The sequence below is a fragment of the Dunckerocampus dactyliophorus genome, chromosome 8, assembly GCF_027744805.1.
Source record: "Dunckerocampus dactyliophorus isolate RoL2022-P2 chromosome 8, RoL_Ddac_1.1, whole genome shotgun sequence".
Classification (NCBI taxonomy): Eukaryota; Metazoa; Chordata; class Actinopteri; order Syngnathiformes; family Syngnathidae; genus Dunckerocampus; species Dunckerocampus dactyliophorus.
This window is the reverse complement of record NC_072826.1, coordinates 3,827,555-3,849,668: the sequence shown is the minus strand read 5'-3', so window position 1 is coordinate 3,849,668 and position 22,114 is coordinate 3,827,555. Positions and strand designations below refer to the sequence as shown.

The window sequence follows — 22,114 nt, the reverse complement described above, 5'->3', positions numbered from 1 at the left end:
TATTTTATTTGTTTATTTACTCCTTTATAACGCCGGTTTTTCATGCCTGCATAAGGTTACTATTATTCCACATGCTGTATTTTTCCCTATTCCCACTCAACAAATCAAAACCCGGAAGCATAGATGTCACTTCCTTTCCATACGTCAGGAAGACGTTAATTGCAACACACAAGAGCACGAGTCTTTTTTTATGTCTTTAATTGCTTATTTTCTCTGATTATATCGACTACATTGGGTAATATGAGTGTAAAGGTCACAATAGCAGTGTTATTTCATGTATAGAGGGCTTTAATAATGTTAAAAACCGTATGTAAGCTTGATGATTATGTCGTGTATTAAGATATTAAGCGTTTAATATCGGAGGTTTCACTTATGTTGGTGTTCCAATCCCCGCACTGTGAAAACCTGTCAGTGTATGTGCGTGTCGGGATGAGAGAGCGGACATTCCCCTGAAAATGAGGCTTTATTGCTGCTTGTATGTGTTTTTGTGCTTTGGATAATGCGTTATCATGTTTGGTAAACCTTTCCTTTCGATTTGGTGTCAAATTAATATGCAGATCTAAATCATAGCGATTGTAAGTGGACAAAAGTGAAGCTGGAGTTCAACATATTCAAACAGAAGAATGCCAACATCCGCCTGAAATAAACGATATGTAGGACCCGATACGTCCATACTTTATTCATCTCCAAGAGAAATTCACATCTTATCTAGTTATCCGAACACCGACACCTCGTGGCCAATGTAGAATACAGAACTAGATTCACAATAACAATGCTTCTCCTGCCTTCCATTTGTATTTTAGTTATGCTTGAAAAGGCGAATTTAGGACAGGAATAAGTACAATTTGCTTGAACATGCATAAAAAAAAACTGTGTTCATTTGTTAATGATAAAAAAGCAGCGATATAGCGAGGGAGCAATAATGGAAGCGCGATATTGCGAGGGATTACTGTATTTCTATTTTTGTTAAGTGTGCATTCCTACGGTGTACCGCCTCCCCGAGTCCCACAAACACACCAGGACAAGCAGAAGTACAGTTAATGCACCTCGTTATGGTAATGATGACAATAATGATACACTTTATGGCTGACAGTGGCGGCTTAATGGGCGACTCCTTGCTGCCTCACAGCGAGAGACACCTTGCAGGTGAACACAAACGGCGCATTCGCCTAACATGCAAGCTCATTTTATACCCTCATGAATTGTAAATAATGACAAGTAAATAACAGCCGGGCACGACTCATTTAGGATATCGTGTGACTGAATAATGAGATTTTACATTCTGCCGTCACAAAGATAACACTGGGGAACACTCGACATGTTGCATTTAAAGAAAGACGTGTTTTTAGTCAATTTAAGTGTGCTGAGTTCAAATCTGAAATTAGTTTTTATCTGCAAGCTACAGGTTTTATGCAATCTTTGATTTTTATTAAAAAAGAAAAAAATGGAGCATTATTATAGGATATTGCAATGTCAGCCACAAATCAGTATATTTAACAAGGCAAAAGAAACAGAACAATAAAATGTGATTTTAGATGAAAGTACACCATTGTTAGAAGTGCCATATGTTTTTTCTGGAAGCGTTTCTCAGACAACAGTCTTTACCGCAACATGAGATAAGCGTCATTCTGAACGTTCTTCAGGAGTCAATCACAGCTAATAACGCTTATCACTTTCTGTCTGTACAGTATTTTAGTCAGGCAGGAGTTTGCGTTTGTAACTTTTGCGTTTGTACACTTCATCTGGGCCATCTCGTTTAATACTCCAGCAGTAGTCGGCCATCATACTTTTGTTCCAGCGACATTTGTCCCAAAATGCAAAAAGAAGAAATGAGAGTGAAACAAAAAACAGTCTCGCATCGCAGCGGTCTTCATCCGCTGTGCAACACACACAACAATGAAAGCACAGTGATACCGCGGGAGAGAAAGTAACGCAGAGCGATTGTGAGGTCTGATTTTTTTTCGAGGAGGCATTTTTGTGATGCAAATGCACGCATATTGTTTTGAGAAGCCAAACGCTTCACTTAAGTGGCCTCACCAGCCAACCCGAACTATGTTCCTACTCACGGAAATCCAACCAGAACTCGGCTTCCGGGTCAAAGTGGGGTTAAGTCACTGCTGATGGGGATGTCATACAACTTCATGGCAAAAAATCCAAACTCCCTTTAAAGGAAAAGTGCACTTTTTTGGAATTTTGCCCATCATCCACAATCCTTATGTGATACATAAACACTTCTGTCTTTCTTTTTTCTGTGCGCTCTAAAGCTAGAAAAACAGGTACAAAGAGGCAGCTAAGTATGCACGTAATGGGACACACCTATTCCGCCTAGAAAGCCTTCTGAAAAAACTTTGTACCTGTTTTTATATCTTTGGAACGCACCGAAAAGAGAAGGACACGTGTGTTCATGTCTCACGTAAGGATTGTGCATGATGGGCAACATTCCAAAGAAAGCGCACTTTTACTTTAGTGGCTTTTTTTCTTGTAATTCGATTTTATTTTTTGCATGGCCCCAACACTCGTTTGTACCGTTTTGAACGACTCCGTCATAGAGATTCATTCATGTAACTGGGGGGGGGGAGAGCCTGATAAAAAGCCTGCTACGTGATGTGTGCTGCAAACTCCGACCACAGCAACAAACATCGTTAAAACTGATACACAATGCATTCAAGGTGATAAAAGGCGTTAATACAGTCAAGTTAAACAGGTAACGTGTGCGGCAGCCTGACACGCACACGATCATTTGCACCGTTACACCTTATTCCCCCCCACACACTTCTAAACCACACTGCAAATTAATTCTTTTGCAACTGTTTTCCAATCCTTTTCGTTTATTTCCACGGTTGAAATGAGAAATGCCACCAGTCTAACAATTAGCATGTGGGGGGAAAAGGAGCTCTCATTTAAAGGTGTGGGAAAAGAACATCATCCTGCATTTCACACAACGACACAAAACTGTTGGCGACGTCAAACAGGCGAGCAAAACAAAAAGCGGCAGTGAAAAGTGTGACGTGACAGTAGGCAGGCGTAACCGGTTTCAAGGTGTACCACGGTATGGAAAAGTCATGGTTTCCAAAGCGCTACAACAGCCGTATCGTGTGATACGGTCCTACGCTGTGGAAGTGGCGGCCCAGCGCGGCCACACTGTGGAAACACTTCATCACGTCGCGCGTCATTCCTCGCAGTTGGAACTGGGCTTCCATGTGCTGAAGCCACGGGCATGAGCCGTGTTGGCAAAAGCCGGCAACTAGCATAGCTAGCACCGACGTTAGTTGCCTCGTTAGCATCAAGTGGCGTCGGTGGGTTGTGGAGTTTTGCATCCCGTAGCGTGTGTATTCAGCGTGTATTTCACATGCTACCCAACTCACGTGTAAGCGTAGAACACTATGTAAGCACATTTTCCACATGTTAACGTGAATATCATAACCTAATAAGTGGCAAATGTCCTGCTTTGACGGCTTGTAGTGTAAACAAACACGTACTGACACCACACGTTGCATCTTAGAACAAAATACGCTGATACAGACGCAGTGATACGTTTTTAATAAACGCGAATGCCCGATCCCAACAACGTATTTATATGCCTTTTATGTTTTTGTTGCACGAGAGGCAAACAGAGGTGATGACGCGACACCCCACAAATGCATCATGCACACCCCATAAAAACGGCCACTAGGTGGCAGAAGTGCATTTGATAAGAGCTCGGCAGGGATCATGTGGACGGAAAAAAACACACGTGACCGGAAGGAGGAAGTGAGAGAGCGTGGAGGAGTGTAGCGTGCAGAAGGTTACGCATCTTTCACGCACACACACACGCGTGCACACACATGCACGCACATAGTTGAGTGAGACGCAGGATTAGCCAGCGTAGACGCATCATCGACGCAGACACATTTCAAAATAACACATTTTAAAGCTGTAATTGTAATACAGTGAAAACATGATGTTTTTTTATCCACCCATCTTCTATGCCGCTTAACCTCACCAGGGTCGGGGGGGTATGCTGGAGCCTATCCCAGGTGGCTTAGGGTGAGAGGCGGGGTTATCATAGCGTCAGAATCCCACACCGGTACCATGCCTACTCAGTCACGGTGGAGACCATTTTGTAAAATACTGCAGCGGGTCAGTTAAGATCTCCCGGGGAAACATCCGCCCACCTCCACGGCCACGGGCCATCCCTCATAAGCGTTGCTTTTGTCATCGTTCGCAGCTCGCTGACGGGTGAAGAGCCGAGATGACAATCACTCGTCTTCGCAGTGTCAGAAATAGAAGCGGTGGAAGCGTCACGCCGCAGCATCACTGACCTTCTCAAAGGCGCTGCTGCCGTTTCCTGTCCCGCCTCTTCCTGCGAACACCCAGTTGTCACGGTAACTTACTGACTTGATCAAAGCGCTGCCCATGTCCGTGAATATCTCCCTCATTTCTTCTGTCATCCTAGAGGAAGAAGAAAGAAGCGATTTTTGTGCCGCCGTAAATCATTAGCGCGTGCGGGAATTGGACCTACTTTGTTGTCACGTCGCCGTACGAGGCCACGATGACAATGTGTCCAGATTTAATCTCTTTCAGGTACGCCAAGATGTCCTCTGGGACTTTTCCAAAGAACAAAACAAGTAATGAATCAAGGATTTCAATGTGCTGGTAAAAAATCAGATGTACAAGTAGAAGACACTTCCTACTTCCAGCTTTCATGTTCAGATAGCCACTTTTCTCCACAGCTGCAGTGTCACCTGACAGGAAACAAGCAAACATCATCTGGTTGGCTTGCATATTCCTCATGAGGTGGCCCAATTCAAATGCTCACATTTTACTTTCCTGCTATTTCTGTCAAAAGTCACTTTGGTGCCAATTTTGTTTACCGACATTAATTAGTTCCAGAATCCCCACAAAGTAGGATTCCTTATTTCTAAACGGAATATTAGAGCATAGAAAACCTGTTAACGACCTTCTAAATATGTTTTTTTAACATGATTAGAGCCCTCTAGACATGAAATAACACCCCTATAGTTAGCTTCACACTCCAATTACCCAATATAGTAGACCAGAGGTGCCCAAAGTGCGGCTTGGGGGCCATTTGCATTCTAAAAATACAAATTTAAGAAGAAGAACAAAAAACACCAACAGCAAAAATTTAACATTTTACAAGAATTGACAGTTATTGTCTTTGTGATCACTATCATAGCTAATAACTTCTTTAATGCTATTATGCGTGACTGTTTCAATGCAGTGTTGTCATTGTGGGTGTTGATATCATTTTGTCCTTTCCGTCAGGGCCTTCATAGCCGTCACAGACGTGTGCTGATGTCGTCCTGTTAGTTTCTGTTCTTTTGTTATTGTCGTCACAATTGCTGTTGTTGCTGTCGTCCTTGTCTCTCTCTTTTTTATCCCCGCACCCCCCTCTCTCTGATTTCTTTTCTCTTCTTCTCTATCCCCTCCTGCTCCGGTCCGGCTGCTCCAAATTTGCAGAACAACAAAACATCAAAGTCAAATAACTTCTATGTAACAGGGGAAGTGTAACTCACACTCTTCAAAATAAAAATAATGTCATTTTAGCAGCATAAGGTTGAAAAATTAAAGAAAAATTTTATTTTCTGGAAAAACCGCAGACAGAGAACTGCACAGAGGGCACAGACTAGTGACTACAGGGAGCCGGTCTATGTCGACCAAGTCAGGCAAGGAAAAACTCTACTCAAGGGAAGAAACCTTGAACAGAACCCAGGCACCCCAGGTAGAGGGATTACTGCAGATAGAGGGGGAAACAGGACAGAGGGGGTTAGTGACCAGGGGGGAAAAACGAGCGCAATGACGATAATGATCCACTCCCAGCACCGCCGCCGCCGCCGCCTTCGCCGCCACCGCCCATAACAAGCAGATAAATGTGAAGCACATCTAATAATAGCTGCATCCTTATCAATAGCCAGGATATTATTATCAGCAGATAGAGATGTAGAGATAGGAAAGACGGAGAGACAGAAAAGGGGAAAGAGAAGCTCTGTGCATCTAGAGAGATCCTCCGGCAGCGCAGGCCGATGGCAGCACAGCTCAAAGATGACCCGGGTCATGCCTGAGTCAGCCCTGACGAAAAGCCTCAGCAAAAAGGTGACTTTTAAGTTTGCTTTTGAATAAAGAGTGGGTGTCTGCCCCCTGGACTGAATCAGGAAGATGCTTCCACAAGAGAGGAGCCTGATAGCCCAAGGCTCTACCTCTCATGCTACGTTTAAAAAATTCTTGGAACCACAAAGTAAGCGTAAGCGCTGGGAGTGTAACGTTCTACTGGGCTGATACGGCACCAAACGCCCTTTAATGGTGCGTGGCCATGGAGCGCCTTGTATGTCAGCATTTGAAATTCAATTCTACGTGTTAGGAGACAGCAGGGATGTAAATCTCTTTGTGGTGGACGAGTCAATCCGCACCTTGAGACACGGCTTACGATACCATTCAAAAACGACATATTTTAAAAACAGAACGATTGGATACAAACAATACCATTCAACATTTGGTGATTACAAAATAAAGGTGCCAGTTGTATAAAAGTGGCATTCTTACAGGATTTTCAAATGTGTAAAAGAGCACATCGTATCCCCAAGCGTGCTGTGAGGCAGGGGCCGTTCGGGTGCAACGATAAAAAAAACAAAAAAACTAACTAACTACATCAAATTTGATTTAAATGGATATCACATTTGGAAATCCCACAGCTTTTGCATGTTTAAGTTGCGAGCGGTTACTTGTCCCACTTTGTTCGACAGTCCTTGAACGCACCATGTAACTTTCTCCCACGCTGCACAGATAGACTACTATACTGTATTTTTACCCTTTTTCGTTCACCTCATATTTGCGGCCAAAAAAAATGTTACTCTGATAAACAAAGTCCAGGCTGCTACTGGTGGACGGTGGCTCTGTATTCATTTCGTGCTTTTAATTTGATGCTGTTCCTGTCTTAGTTTTACACGATGCATTATAAATAAGATCGATTGGACGGTTTTGCTGGTGTGTTGAAAATCTTTCCCAGTGACTAGCTAGCACGCTGCTAATGCTATTTACATCCATTCTGGTCTTCAGTCATGCGAAGCTTCAAAAGAAAGTGCAACAGTCCCGAACTGACTGTAAAATTAAACATCAAAAAGACCATAGAATCAGAAATGTCTCTCATTACTCTGCAGTGTACAAATATGAGGGAGGAAGACGACTCAAATATTGCTCATTTGTACTTAAAAATATGTCAGTTGTGTATGACATTTTTTAATGTAATTTTTGACTTGCTGTCTGCGACCTGGCCAGAATGGATCCGCGACCCACTTTTGGGTGCCGGCCCACCAGTTGAAAACCACTGCCCTAGGAAACACATTTATCTTAACACACGTCTTATGTCTTCAATGGCTTAGTCACTCATATTTTGTCTACTATATTGTGTACTATGAGTGTAAAGGTGCCTATAGGGGTGTTATTTCATGTCTAGAGGGCTCTAATAATGTTAAAAACCGTATTTAGAAGGTTGTAAATAGGTTTTCTGTGCTCTAACTACAAAATATTATAATATAAATATTAAGAATGTAGAGTATTAGTAATATGTAAGTATTATATGTTGAGACCCACTGTTGTAGGAAAAGAATGCAATGTAAATTTGTCATTTAAAAAATCAATAGGATGCTTTTTCAATCCATGAAAATGCAAAATAAGTGTGTAGTGGAGGAAAACGTGGGATGACTTTGACTCCTGAGAATTTTGCCGGCCGCAATACATTGCCACGTGCATGCGCGTCGGTTTTCCTTGTCTCTCGACTCCAAACAGGCAGGAAGGAGGGTATGAACGGAGTGAGCCCTTTTGTCAGTCAAATAGTCTCTCATCTCGTAGTCACACTCTCGTGCATCGTCTCGTCTCGTGAACTGAGTGTTATTGAAATCTTTTTGTCGTGACACTACACCTCACAAGCTGCGGACTGCAAATGGCCCCCGGGCTGCACTTTGGAAACACCCCCTGTGGTAAGCCCAAGGATGACTGAACTGTGAACCTGGAAATAAATGAAACAAACTTGCGCTCACCGTTGATGACGACGACGTTGAGGCCGGGTCCCACGTTGTTGAGTATGTGGCTCATGATGCTGCAGCACACATGGAAACATAGTTTTAGCACCACATTGCACAATTCCGCAAATAAAATCAATAAATAAGAAACGTGAATCGGGATTTTTCTTGCTTTGAATTGAGGTCGCGATTCTCTGGCATGATTTTAGTTGACAAGCTCGTGCACAAAAAAAACACACTTAACAAACACATACACTGTATTATTGTTATTATTAAGGTTGAGTTAGTTTCACCCTACTGATGATGTGCTGTTACAGATGTGATTGCAAGTAACAGAAATAACTTCCAATGGTGTTTCTGCCGTGCTTCATGGAAGGTCCCAGAAGGACAGTTGACGGGGGCAGGACTTTCTTAATAGAAATGAATAGAAAGACAAAATACTCCATCAAGTCAAAAAAGATGGCATGCTTGCTCACTCGACGACAGAGCTGCAACAACTAATCGATGAATTGATGATTAACTGGATAATCCATTAACTGATAATAATGTTTTAATTTAAAAATGTAAATATCCTCTGATTTCATTCGAAAGGTATTCTAACTACACTCTGACTCTATTCCAAATATTCTTACGGTATTCCAACAGCATAACAAACATTCTAATCACTTTTTTTTTTTAAACGCAGCCAGCTGCCACAGAACTGCCACATCACTATGAAGCGTAATAGTGACGTTATTCACTTCATACGCCAAGGAAAAAAGGAGCCACGTTAACGCCACCAGTGGCCGCCGGCATGGACAGTGCAGAGGTGCTGAAACCCAAGAAGTCAGCTCAAACATCACTCACCACTGACACATCGCCAATTCACATCACGCCATGCCGCCAAGGAAAAAAGGAGCCAAGCTCCACCACCGGCACATTACGTCATGCCGCCAAGGACAAAAGGAGCCAAGCTTACGAATGTCAAATACTCTCCCGAATGTGGGCTTACGTGTGTTTTTTTGACTTTTTGTGCAGCCCACATGCGCAAAAACAATCATCTTTGCTGAGGGACTTACATTTTACCATCAAAACAGATCTTTGGGCCGACCACGTCAGCGGCTCCGCTGCGCACGTGCACTGCAAAGTGATGAGGCGGGCACGCTCTGGAGAGGCCGCACTTCGGCGGAGGTGAAGATGCTTCTGCGTGATGCGTGAGAGACGCAGGCGAAATGGTGATGAAAGAGATCAAACAAATCAACAAAATAACTTCATTCTGCTCACTTGGTTGCACTTTTACTCCTGTTTGATCCGCACTCTCCATCCCTAAAAAAAACACAAGCACAGCTCGGAGGCGATGTTGGTAAGAAATGAGATAGAAGCTCACCGAGAAGTTGTCTTGCTCTCTGCTGTATGTGCACGGAGTGCTCGGACGTGGCCCACGTCAGCACAAGGACAACAACGACCGCAGCATAGGGAGCAACTGTCGCACACAAGGAGCAAGAGGAGGTCTGTAAACGCAGCACGAGGACCGTGAAATGTTCATCGTTGACCACAATCTCACCCCGGTGCCTCATGGCTGCAGCCAGTAAGTCAGATCCTTTGGCAGCTTTCACTTGTCGTCACAGCGGCTCGTCCGTGTCATCCTTGAATGCACACGTATGGGAAGGGCAGCGCCCTCGCCCTTGTGCCGCGTGGATGCAGGATGTGATATTGTGCATGCATGCACACGCCCACACACGCTCAACCGGATGATCAAGTTTCTCTCAGTCACATTGTCAAATAGACAGCATCCGTTCAACAGTCAAACGGCAACGTGATGCAAACAATGACCTTGACCTTGTTAGGAGACTGAAGGCCAAAGAAAAGTCATAGAGCCTTTAGAATAACATAGGATGAGGAAATAACAACATGGCGTAACTGTCAATCCACCTGGCAACTCCCCTACTCCTGGATTTTGTATAAAAAGCTACTGTACGGTAATAACGTACTATCCCAGCTGACTTTGGAGCCTATCCCAGCTGACTTTTTCACTTCTCATGAGACTATAATAAAAACATACATCCAAACCTGCATAGCAACATAAGTGAACTGTTATCTACAGTAGAATACACGCCCAGATGCAATGACGGCAAACATACAAATGACACGTTGCATGTCAATGTAAACCAAAATGGAACGGAATCCAAATCAGTTTAATCTGTCCTACTATTTACTGTTTGTTTGTTTTTTCCAGCCAAAATGATTAAAAGTGAAAAAGTAAAGCAAGAAATCCAGTGGTTTTGTGAGGCGGGGAGATAGAGTATATAAATATATATTTGTAATGAAGTAGTCCAGAAACAAGGTCAGATGATGTAATACCAAGCACGACCAGCAGAGGGCCTTTGTGCACTGCTGTTCACGCAGTAAAAAAATCACTACTGTATTGTGGGTTTTTTTACATACTGCTAGCATAACATTCAATTAGGCAGTGATGCTTCTGTGTGTGCAAATGCTGTATGTTCAAGCAGACGATGTTAACTCTACAGTTTGGAAGAAAAATATTTAGGTTCTTACAGGCCAGAATAAAGCCACATAATTCAAGTCATCCGTTCAAGTAATTACCACCATCATCAAACTGCTATTGCATGTTTGCATCATCATGCAGTGAGATTCGTTTTTTAAACTTCAATACGCTTCTGACTCCCATCCTAGTGTCATTTTCTTCCTTTGTCGTCATGCGACGCGCTGCACTCCATCAAAGTGCGCTGGGAACGCCACATCAAGTTCACTTCGACTTGTTAGCATGAAAAAAAAGGCTAAATAATAACGTCTGAAAGGGGAGCTGGCCTTCCAGCAGATAGTGGCGGTCTCGGCGGGCCTATTTTTAGAAGTCAATTACCGCGTTTGAGACATCCCAAATGTCACATGGCCACGTGACGGCACTTATTTCATAACAGCCGGATAATGTTTTAAAATCACAAAAGCGCCGCGACTTGGCACTGAAAAATGAAAATGTATAACCATCAATTAGTGACCTTTACAGCCTTGAAAGTGAATTTATATTTCTTTTCTTTTCTCCGTTTGCCACTTCCAATGTACTTTTTAGTCCATTAATGGAATCCAGTCAAGCAGCAGCATGCTGTGTGTATGTTTCAAGGTAGCTGTGTTGTAAACAACTCGTAACACACACACACACACACACACACACACACACACCCAGTGGGTTATTTTGTCAGACTTGGACAAGCTCTTTGGCATCCACAGAGGACAATACCAAAGTACTTTTCAGAGACTCGAATAACCTGTCAGTGTTTTTTCTTTTTAAACCCAAGCAATTCTTCCGTCAGTCGTTGTGCTGCCGCGTGGCCGCCGTGTCCGTTTATTCCAGCAGACCCTGTCACGGAAAAAGAAAAGACTTCAAATACTGCTGTAGGATTTGCCTTATTATTGTCAAAATTGCTGCCACCACAGTCAGGTACCTGTCAAGCGCAGCGATGGTAGCGTCACGGTCGGGGGCTGCATGAGTGCTGCCGGCACTGAGGAGCCGCGGTTCAATGAGGGGACCGATGAATTCAGACATCTACTGTCTTCTCAGGGCACTGAATCGATCGCGACTGGACTTTTTAGGTTGTCTTATAGAAGATGTTTGGCCTCTCATCCGAGCAGGCTTCATCAGTTTAGACACTCACCAGTCAGACTAGATAGGACAGCTCTAGTCTGAGCTTGGTGCAAAATACGATCCATTTATCTATTTAGCAGACCAATGGCAAATGAGATACAGCAGGGGTGTCCAAAGTTTATCCAGCGGGGGCCACATTGTGAAAAATGAAAGGATGCAAGTTTGCCACTTTCAGATTTTGAAAAGATATGCCAAGAAGTCACATATGTTTCAGCTTTAGCACGGAGGTGAAAAAGACGAACATTAATATCAACTTTGGGCTTTTCCCCCTATTTTTGCTGTTGTTTTTTAAATTTTCATTTCAATTTATCCAAATTTTCTTTTCGGAATATGATGACTTTATTTCCCATAATATTATATTACTATATTATTTCTGCTGTTTTTTTAAAAGAAGAAAGTAAAAAAAAAATAGACAATTAAAAAAAAAAAGAAAAACAAAACAAAATAAAAGTGAGTCATTTTTAGAAAATTTGGTTTGGGGGAAAGTTATAATATTAAAGGAATTAAGTCAAAAATATTATGGGAATAAAGAAGTCATCATAATTCAAGAAGAAAACTATGAAGATTATTTGACAAGAAAGTTGAAATATTTGAAAAAAACCCCAGCAAAAATGGGAAAATCAGTAGTAAGTTTACAAGAACAAAGTCAAAATATTAAGAAGAAAAGTTGTAATCTAAAGAGAAAAAGTTTATAATTTTACAAGAATAAAGTCGTAATATTATGGGGACAAATAACAGTTTTAGTAGCACAACACTGAAAGATTAAAGATGTTTTTTTAAACTCTTAATATTATGAAAAAATAACAAAATAAATAAAGTAGTATTTTTTGGAAAATTAGGTTGTGGAAAAAGTTATGTTATGAGAATAAAGTCAAAATATTATGGGAATCAAGTAGGGATGTCCGATATTGTCTTTTTTTTCTTGTTGCCAAGAACCGATATGCCGATGCTGCCCAAACTCTCAATTTCCGATTCCGATATCAACTGATACAGATATGTTTAACAGGACTGGACTTATTAGCGTCCCATGCTAACGTGGAGCTAGCCGACTTCATGGCAGTCGGAGCGGACAGGAACAAAAGAGCGCGTGGAAAGCGCAAAGGAGGTGGGTTTGCGCTGCATGTGAACAAGCTGTGGTGTCATCCTGGCCACGTGAACATTAAAGTGACCATTTATGCAGCATTTTTTAAAAACCCGATACCGATATCTACCGATATCACCTTTTTATGCCAATATCGGGCATCCCTAGAATAAAGTCATAATTACAAGAACAAAATGCACAAGGAAGTTGAAAAAAAAAAAAACTACAGCATTTTTGGAAAATCGGGTTGCGCAAAAAGTGAAGTGAAAATATGATGGGAACAAAGTCATACTTCCAAGAAAAAAAAAAGAGAAAAATGACAAAATATGTAACAAAACCAAAAAAAGTCGTATATTATGAGAAACAAACAAAGTTGTCATCCTTGGAAAATTAGGTTGTAGAAAAAGTTATACTATTACGAGAATAAAGTCAAAATATTATAGGAATGGTCATAATAATACAAGAAAATGATAAAGATTATTTGAGAACATTGAAATATTTGGAAAATAAAAAAAAAACAGAAAAAATGGGGAAAAAGAGCGAAGGCGATATTAATATCCTTATTCACCTATGACAAAGCTAAAATGCAGTTTTTAAAAAATATATATCGAACTTCTTAGCAAATCTACGTGCGTTGTTTTACAAAATATCAAAGTTGCATTCTTCCATTTTTCACAATGTGGCGCTCGGTGGAAAAAAAACCAGTTTTAAGTCGAAAATGTACTTCTATTAGGTTATTTACATACGCGTTAGTTCTACAGTGCCGGCAGCACTCATGCAGCCCCCGACGGTGACGCTACCACCGCTGCGCTTGACAGGTACCTGACTGTGGTGGCAGGTATTTTGACAATAATAAGGCAAGGCAGGTGAAATCCACATTGAGGGGATGCGACAGGGACGCACGGGTTATTACGACATCGGCACTCTTGCGATGGTGCGCTGGAATGATCCAAATGCAAGAAAAAGCAGCGTTGCAAGGAGATTTTCCACAGGAGATATGACATGGCTCCTTTTTGTGACTACTTCTCCATCAGCCCTTCCAGCAGCTCAAAAAAGGCATTGCCGGTTAGGCAGCATGTGTCTACTATTCTTATTTCTGACAGCCCGAATATGTTGACAAGCGCACTGAAGATTCTCTCTCGCCGTCGTCTGTCATTGCTGTCATTGTCATACTGTATGACTCCTTCTCACCACAACGACCAGCCGGTGCGTGACGCGCCAGTTTGCAGCTGCCTTCCAAGTGCGCTAAAAAAGATGCAAAAATACCAACCGAAAACAGGTTTCACATTTGATAAATCACATTGTGGGTCCAAAATAATGACATCTGCACATCCTCCTCCCGATATTGTGTGCATTCTGATAATGTGCGTATACAGTCATCCCTTGTTTGTCGCCGCACTTCTGGAATTGCAGTTGTGACATAGAAAACCCTCTAAATACAGTTTTTAACATTAGAGCCATCTAAACATGAAACAACACCCCTACAGTCACCTTTACATTTGCACTAGCCAATACGTATAGTAGATATAATCAGAGAAATTAAGACATCCATCCATCTTCTATGCCACTTATCCTCACTAGGGTCGCGGATCACAGCTGACTTCGGGCGAGAGATGGGGTACACCCTGGACTGGTCGCCAGCCAATGGCAGGGCACATATAGACAAACAACCATTCACACTCACATTCATACCTATGGACACCAATTAACCTAACATGCATGCTTTTAGAATGCGGAAGGAAACCGGAGTACCCGGAGAAAACCCACGCAATAGAAAACCCCGGGGAGAACATGCAAACTCCACACAAAGATGCCCAACAGAGATTCAAACCCAGACCTTCCCCATCTCCTGACTGTGTGACCAACACACTAACCACTAGGCCACCGTGCGGCCCGAAATTAAGACATATTAGACATAAATATGGGAACATAGACTCACACGTTAGCAGTTTTTTTTGCTTTCTAGACAGTACTTCGGCCTTTGTAATGGCGGCTTTAAACAGCTTTACACTCATATTTTCCTAATACAGTAGACATAATACGAGTAAGACGTAAATAAAACTCCTGCTCATGTGTGTAAATACAGTAAATGTGTTCCGTAGGGGACCCTAATGGCGGGTGGACAGATGTGTGGAGGACAGGAAGTGACGTCAGAGGTTGAGAGTTGAGTTTTAGCTTGTCATGGGCTGTGGCCCCAACAGTAGTCCGTGTTATTATGATGATTATCATTATTGTGCCTGTTGTGATATCATTTCAACTTGCAAGAAACGCCTTTTTTTGGCGATCACATCTGAACAATTAGTGGCACCTAGTGGCCAATGTACAATACTACATTAGCAGTTACAATGCTTCTTCTGCCTTGTATTTGTATTTTAGTCCATTTAGACATTTTTATACTTGGAAATGCTTAATTTAGGCCAAGAATAAGTACAATTAGTTAGAATATGCATATATCTTTACTCATAACAGGCCACGTTCAACCATGAAAAACCCCAACAGAGTGAGGGCGCGATGTACATGAGGCATCTGGGCGTGGCCAGCTTGTAATTACTGAGGGAGAGATCAATTCCCAAGTACAGTCAAACTTTGCTTTTCAGCATTAATTTGTTCCAAAAGGTTGGACGAAAACCAAAACGTACAAAAAAACGAGGATATTTTTCCCACAGGAAATAATGTAAACACCCTTATGACATATGACCCTTACGGCACCCATAAATATTTTAAAAAACTAAAAGTTTTACATGTAGAAAACAATGTGACATAATTAGAAATGATGAGTGGATGGAATTTATTGTTAATGCAGGCTTTCCGTCCATCCTGTCGAGATCAAATTCAATAGTGTTTCACTTGCTGGCACATGCAACTTTCTTTGCCTCCATGGCAGGTTATTTTAGCAGTCAAACTCAATAAGAAATGTGAGTCAGCAACACGTAGGGTCCTTTGTTTGGGCACGTCATTTCGTGGAATGATAATAATAACGTATTCGATTTTATAGCCCATTTCAAGGTACCCAAAGCGCTTCACAATGAAGTGAAGCCATTATTCATGCACTCCTTAGTCACACATCTGCTCTGGGCTAGTCTGACGAAAACATGGCCACCAATCCAAGACAATTGAATGAATTGTCTTGCCCAGGGACATAACGACAGTGAGGATCGACCCGCCATTTCTGGACGACCTGCTCTACCTCCCGAGCTAATGCCGCCCAGAGTATAGGACATACTGACTCTTGTGTTATAAGCAATATTGTACAAAAAACAAGAATGTCCAAAACTGGTGCGCACGAACACCGAGGTCGGACTGTACACCAGACAATTCTTCAGGATAATGTGAGAGAATGTGTGTGCGTCGGCTGAAACTCTGTAGAAGCTGAGCGTTTAAGGACAACAACCCAAAACACCAAAGCAAGTCCACGACAGAACGTCTTCAGGGAAAACAAGGAGTGGCCGAGACAGAGCCCAGACCTCAGGCCAATAGAGATGCTTTGGATTGACCCGAAGAGGGCCATACCACACAAGACGTCCAAAGAACAAGAGCGTTAAAGCAGTTCCGCAAGGAAGAACGGACTAAAATTCCTCCAACGATGTGCGTGTCTGATCCACAGCTACAGGAAGCGCCTGCTCGAGGTTATTGCTGCCAAGGGGGTGGTCAACCAGTTATTCATTCTAAGAGTTTTGTCAAAGCTATTTCTTTTCCTTAGCTTTTCTTCGTGGTCCTTGGGACTGTATTCCCTTTCGGAGAAGCAGTCGATGATCACACAATTGAAAAGGTTTTCAAACTGTATTGAAAAAAAAGAGCAATGTATTTAGTCACATCGCTGGACTCGAGCATTGACAAGGAAGATTCCAGAATGATGGGCATACACAGCATATCAAGCAGCTGCCGAAAGTCAAAGTTTGTGTGAAAGAGAAAGTTAAGCTTGTGTATAAGAGCGAAACCAATGCTTTTGTGTGTCTGCCTCTTCTAGTATTTTGCCATCAGTCATATGTACATGTTGTGCAACTGATTGTGCGCTTAAGGAAGTGAAAGTTTGTGTGAAAGAGAAAGTTAAGCTTGTGTATAACAGCGAGAACTATGCTTTTGTCTGTCTGGCTCTTCCAGTATTTTGCCATCAGCCATATGTACGTGTTGTGCAACTTTGATTGTGCTATGTGAGTGTGTGTGTCAAGAAGGCCTACTATGAGAAGCTATTAGACTGAATCTAAAAGTGTAAAGTTCACAAGCATTTAATTCTAAAAGGTTCATACTTTTTCTTGCAATTGGAAGTCCATGCACTTCAGTGTGACCCGGGGGACATTTGCAGCCCGTGGCTGTTTTTTTATTGGGCTATGGCACACTCTAAAAATATAATTAATCAAGCAAATGAAAAAACAGCATAAATAGAAAAAAACAGCAGTAATTTTATGAGACTAGATTTGGAATATTAAGTGAATAAAGTCGCGCTCCGAGCAGCCGGTGTGACGCCACGGAGGTGACGCAGAGGCGCTGGTGTTTCAGGTGGCTGATAAGTTCTTTTTTCCCCTCATCGAGGAGCATTTGGTACAACTAGCACGCGAAATGTCTCTGCAACAATGAATGTGTTTACACAGAAGTAACAACAGACCCTTAACGTCACAGGCAGGAGAAAAAAGGAGAACTTGATTTGCTCACCCGCACAGTACAGGTAATCATTAATCCATTTTCCTACGCTTATCCGGGTCGCGGGGGCAGCAGTCTCAGTAGGGAAGCCCAGACTTCCCGGTCCCCAGCCACCTCCTCCAGCTCCACCGGGAGGACACCACGGCGTTCCCAGGCCAGCTGTGAGACATAATCCCTCCAGCGTGTACTAGGTCTGCCCCGAGGCCTTCTCCCGGCTGGGCATGCCCGGAACACCTCACCACGGAGGCGTCCGAGAGGGTCCGGACTAGATGCCCGAGCCACCTCAACTGGCTCCTCTCCATGTGAAGGAGCAGCGGCTCTACTCTGAGCTCCTCCTGGATGACCGAGCTCCTCACCCTATCTCCGCTTGTATCCGCGATCTCGTTCTTTCGGTCACCACCCAAAACTCCTGACCATGGGTGAGGGTGGGAACATAGATCGACCGGTAAATTGACAGCCTCATTATTTTCAAATTATTGGTTATCTGAGCTATTTTCAATGTTATTGGATTCATCTGCATGACGTCCAATTCACTCACATTGGCCCGATAATTATCGTGCACCCCTCCTTTTAAAATAATTAATGTCTATGGCATCTAGTACAAACGGCACAATTATATTTTTTTTTTATTGGCTTGAATATAAGAGGGTCCTACGAGTAAAAACGCTGGAGAAACCGTCCGCCTGACCTCTGCAAAAGACAGGCTTGCGCCAACATCCTTAACGTCCAATCAAATGCCCAAATGAATTTATCAAACAATTTAGTCATTTTAGGCTACCAAATCCAGACACCTCGTCTGAATCCATGCACGTCCCCTCGTTGCTGCCAACCTCCTCCATCAACATTGGAGTGCCCTCCTCCAGATGTCTCAGCAGAGAGTACCTATAGTTGCTCTTCCTGCAAGGACAAGAAAAGACGCATCAGGGTGAGGTTATTGCGAGTAACACGCTGAATGTGCATGAGGTCAACGTGCTTACTTGACCTGGAAGCAGTACATCCGCACAATCACGACAGAAGCTGCCAACGCTATCACCGCGACAGAGACCACCAAAGCGATGATTACGGGGTGAAGCCCCATCCCAACCTCAAGACAAATGAATCCAATAAGTTTTAACCATGGAGGTAGTTTAACAGGCCATAAAACCAACAGTTCGCTTCATGGTTTGTGACTCAGATAAAAAGAAATTAGGGCTTGAGATATGACAGCGCTGTTACTGATTCACACACACACACACACACTCACACACACACACACACACACACACACACACACACACACACACACACACACACACAGAAAAGGCCAACAGAGGGCTGCACTTTCTTCTTCAGGCGCTTTGCATCTCAGACTTTCACAGCCTTTCAGACCGATTCCGAAATTCCTGAAGAACGTTTTTGGGCTTTCCTTGAAGCAAATTTTGAAGCTACTTGCGGTCGTGTCGCTCTCCATGGAAGTGATGTTTGCGTGAGTCATATTTAGTGGTGATGTTGAGACCAGAATCCGAACAAACGTGTGGTTTCAGCCTAGGGGTGTAACGGTACACGTATCAGTGATCACATTTTTGCGACAGAGGCTAACTGACGTCTCACACGACGCACATTAAAAATGATAGACAGGAAGTGTGCGTCACCGTTACGTGTCTACTTGGCAAACAAATACACTCCTGATCAAAGACCAGTTGGAAAAATTCAAGAATGTACATTTTGCACTGATGGATCTTGAGGAGGTTCTAAGTGGAGATTCAAAATGCAAAAAGAAGAAATTGGAGTGAGAAAAATAAATTGAGTAACAAACAATCAAAGTGAAAAAGGCTGTTCATCAGGTGATCAACAGTTTAAGACCATACTTCAAAAAAACCCTAACCCTCACCGTTTGACGGCCCCGCACAACCTGAAGCTCCATTGTTCTATTGAAGGATCATGATGGTGCCCCCTCCACTGTGGAGTGTGGACAACAACTCAGGTGGGATCTCCTTGTCATGCCGGTAACGCTGGAAGCCATCAGGACCGTCAAGGTAAAATATAACTATCTTCCACCTTTCAACGTCCCATGTTTGGTGCTCCAAACCCCCAATTTTGTGGCGTTGAAGGAGATGAGGCCCCTGAAGACACTTTTTCTTCTTAAAACCAGATCATCTTCCCTGGCAGATGCTGTCGGACGGTTTTACACTGCACTCGGCACAAGTAACAACCCTCATTTGGGCCGAGGATGGTCCCGTGTCTTGACGGACAGCCAATGGGATCCTCCTGCTCATTTTTTTTTTTTTTTGGGTCTACCACTTCAGTTTTTTGTTCAGTGAGCCTCGGGATGTTTGAGGAAGTTCTTAATGACTGTCATACTGCGTCCAACCTCTGCAGCAATGGCGCGCTGCGAGAGGCCTTGCTTATGCAGCTCAACAATCCCTCCGCGTTCAAAGAGAGAAAGCTTTTTTGCCTTTGCCATCAAGAGATCATGACAGTGTGAATACCTGACACTAAATCACATTCAATCCACATTAGGCCACATTAGGTCTTCAACTTTTTATGAGCTGATGAACAGCAATTTTCACTTGAATGCTTCTTTGCAATAAATCGCTTATGTAATAAATGTTTTGTGTCTCACTCCCATTTCTTCTTTTTGCATTTTTTTGCAAAGTTCTACTTAGAACCTCCCTAAGATCCAACAGTGCAAAATATAAATTTTGAATCAGGAGTGTACAGTGCAGGCCAGCCTTTGCTTAGCAGGTGTCATGGCTCGCCTTGAAAGCCCTCTTCCGTCTCCTGTAAAGTACAAATTTGTCCCTTTACTTGACACAAGTGGATAAGATGAAAGCAGTGTGCCGCCATTGTTCAGTAGAGATGGGGAACGGGGCCACAAGCTGGAACTATTAATGCAGCACTTCAGCCATGAAGAAACTTTACCAAAAACAAAATCACATGTTTTAAAATATAAAATGTATTATTAATAAGCTATACAAACAGATCTCATCTATCACAAAGCAAAGATGTTTTCTTCAGATAGCTTAGCATATTCGGTATTTGCCTACAATGATTGGTTTTGAAGTTTTAGAATTGCATTTAGTGGAGAATTACCTGCCAGCAGTTTGCAGTTGCTGATGACTGAAGCAGTTCAGTTAAAAGGCGTACGCTGCAGAAGAGGTGCTCACTGCAAGGGCTGTGTTACTTTTTCCACCAGCCCTGAATAAATAACGGATATCATTAGTTGAGGGCAATTAGATAAAAGCCTGTTGATTTATTTATTTACTTAGACCTTATGCTATGTTGCATTGCATGCTAATAGTTATTAGTATGACACATTGCACAACATTTTAACTTTGTTTTGCAACCTTTGTGTGGCCCGAATTCTCATTCTACTGTTAGAAAAGGCTGGGGGGCTCCATACAGCCCCCAGTCAGCAGTTTGGACACTCGTGATTTAAGCATGACATTACCTAGTGTTCCAACATACAGTCGTCCCTCGCAATATCGCGGCTCAATTAACACATTCTGTTCACTAGACACCGTTAATGTTACACAGATATGACATCCATCCTTATTCCATTACCCTACCTTGCACTAAATGTAGCCATGGATGCTGAGTGAAAAAAGGTTCTCCTCCCATTCAGTGGCTTCTCACTTTGTCCTTCTACCCCACTCTGTTTGAAACCCTTTCTTAAGTTTGGAATAAATACATTCAAGGCTAGCTGGTTAGCTTGTTAGCTCGCTAACTAGCAGCCGTGCTTGGAGCATAATAGTTGTGCAATCCAGTGTAAACAATGAATAATAGTTGTTGAGATTAAATTCTCCGCACCCTAATAAGGCCACAAGGACCACTTCAGTAAATTAATTAAACAAATTTCACCTCCCCTTACGTGTTTGTTAATCTCCAATTATGAGAAGGAAAGAGAACTCACTCCAATTGAAGATTTACAAAGTGTATTGAAAGTAATTCAGACAGAATAATTTCACATTCTTTGGATATCCAGAAATGAATGAATGAATGGATGGCTGTTTCGTGGCAGGCTATGGTCTATTATTAGTCAAAACATATGTGCATGGCTCAGATCAACTTCACTTGAGTAGTATTTGAAATTGTTGTTCTAACAATGTGTACTATCCCTATCACTCTGACGTTTAGAGAGTGAGGAAGCTTACCAAACCATAAGTTAAGCCGGTTTGTGTTTTTATTTTGCGCTAGCACGGCTATGTTGTAAAAAAGTGTCTATATTTGGACATTGAAATGTTCCATGTAAAGCATGTCTACGTTTGTTGTGAAATTACCAATATTTTCTCTGATAATTTTGTCATGATTTCTACTTAGAATTAAAGAATGGTGTCTGAAATTGGTTTCTAACGTGTTTTATTCAAATATTCTCAGTGTAAAAAAAAATAAATGTTGTGTAATAATTAGTGAAAAGTACATAACCTTCGTGTCCGCCTGCCGATGAATATTTTGAAGAACATAATTTCATGGAAAAACAAACCCCATGATGATTACAATGGTACATATTCATGGAATAATCTCTGCAACTAAAGTGATTTTTTTGTGTATAAAAGAGTAAAATAAGAACATCACCGAGTGGACACCGAGTTATGTACTTTACATTTAAGAAAGATTGAACTACGGAGGTTTGCTATTGGAAATGGAAGATGTCTCGAGCTCAGGTATGTTGGGTGTGTGTGTTTTGCAATGTTTGAAGTTTGTGTTGATAACATTACCAAGGTCTATCCATCCATTTTCTATACCGCTTCATCCTCATTA

The 22,114-nt window shown here is 42.3% G+C and overlaps 1 protein-coding gene across 4 annotated transcripts in view; it reads right to left on the bottom strand.

Moving 5' to 3' along the window:
* si:dkeyp-67f1.2 (uncharacterized protein LOC556106 homolog) overlaps window positions 1-22,114 on the bottom strand; it is a 30,407-nt gene that overhangs the window by 6,813 nt on the left and 1,480 nt on the right. The window contains exons 2-13 of one of the 4 annotated variants that reach the window (XR_008572177.1): window positions 20,447-20,551; window positions 18,352-18,458; window positions 18,166-18,271; window positions 9,559-11,370; window positions 9,382-9,477; window positions 9,279-9,320; window positions 9,074-9,197; window positions 8,034-8,092; window positions 4,674-4,724; window positions 4,502-4,586; window positions 4,302-4,431; window positions 3,983-4,211 (exon numbers count right to left, since the gene is read on the bottom strand). Coding sequence is in view for 1 of the 4 variants with exons in the window: in XM_054783674.1 (XP_054639649.1) it covers window positions 4,302-4,431; window positions 4,502-4,586; window positions 4,674-4,724; window positions 8,034-8,092; window positions 9,074-9,197; window positions 9,279-9,320; window positions 9,382-9,477; window positions 9,559-9,571 (600 nt within the window). In the remaining 3 variants the exon portion in view is untranslated. Of the gene's footprint in view, window positions 1-3,982; window positions 4,212-4,301; window positions 4,432-4,501; window positions 4,587-4,673; window positions 4,725-8,033; window positions 8,093-9,073; window positions 9,198-9,278; window positions 9,478-9,558; window positions 11,371-18,165; window positions 18,272-18,351; window positions 18,459-20,446; window positions 20,552-22,114 lie in introns of those variants that run through there. The other 3 variants (XR_008572178.1, XM_054783674.1, XR_008572179.1) reach the window with 3 other exon arrangements.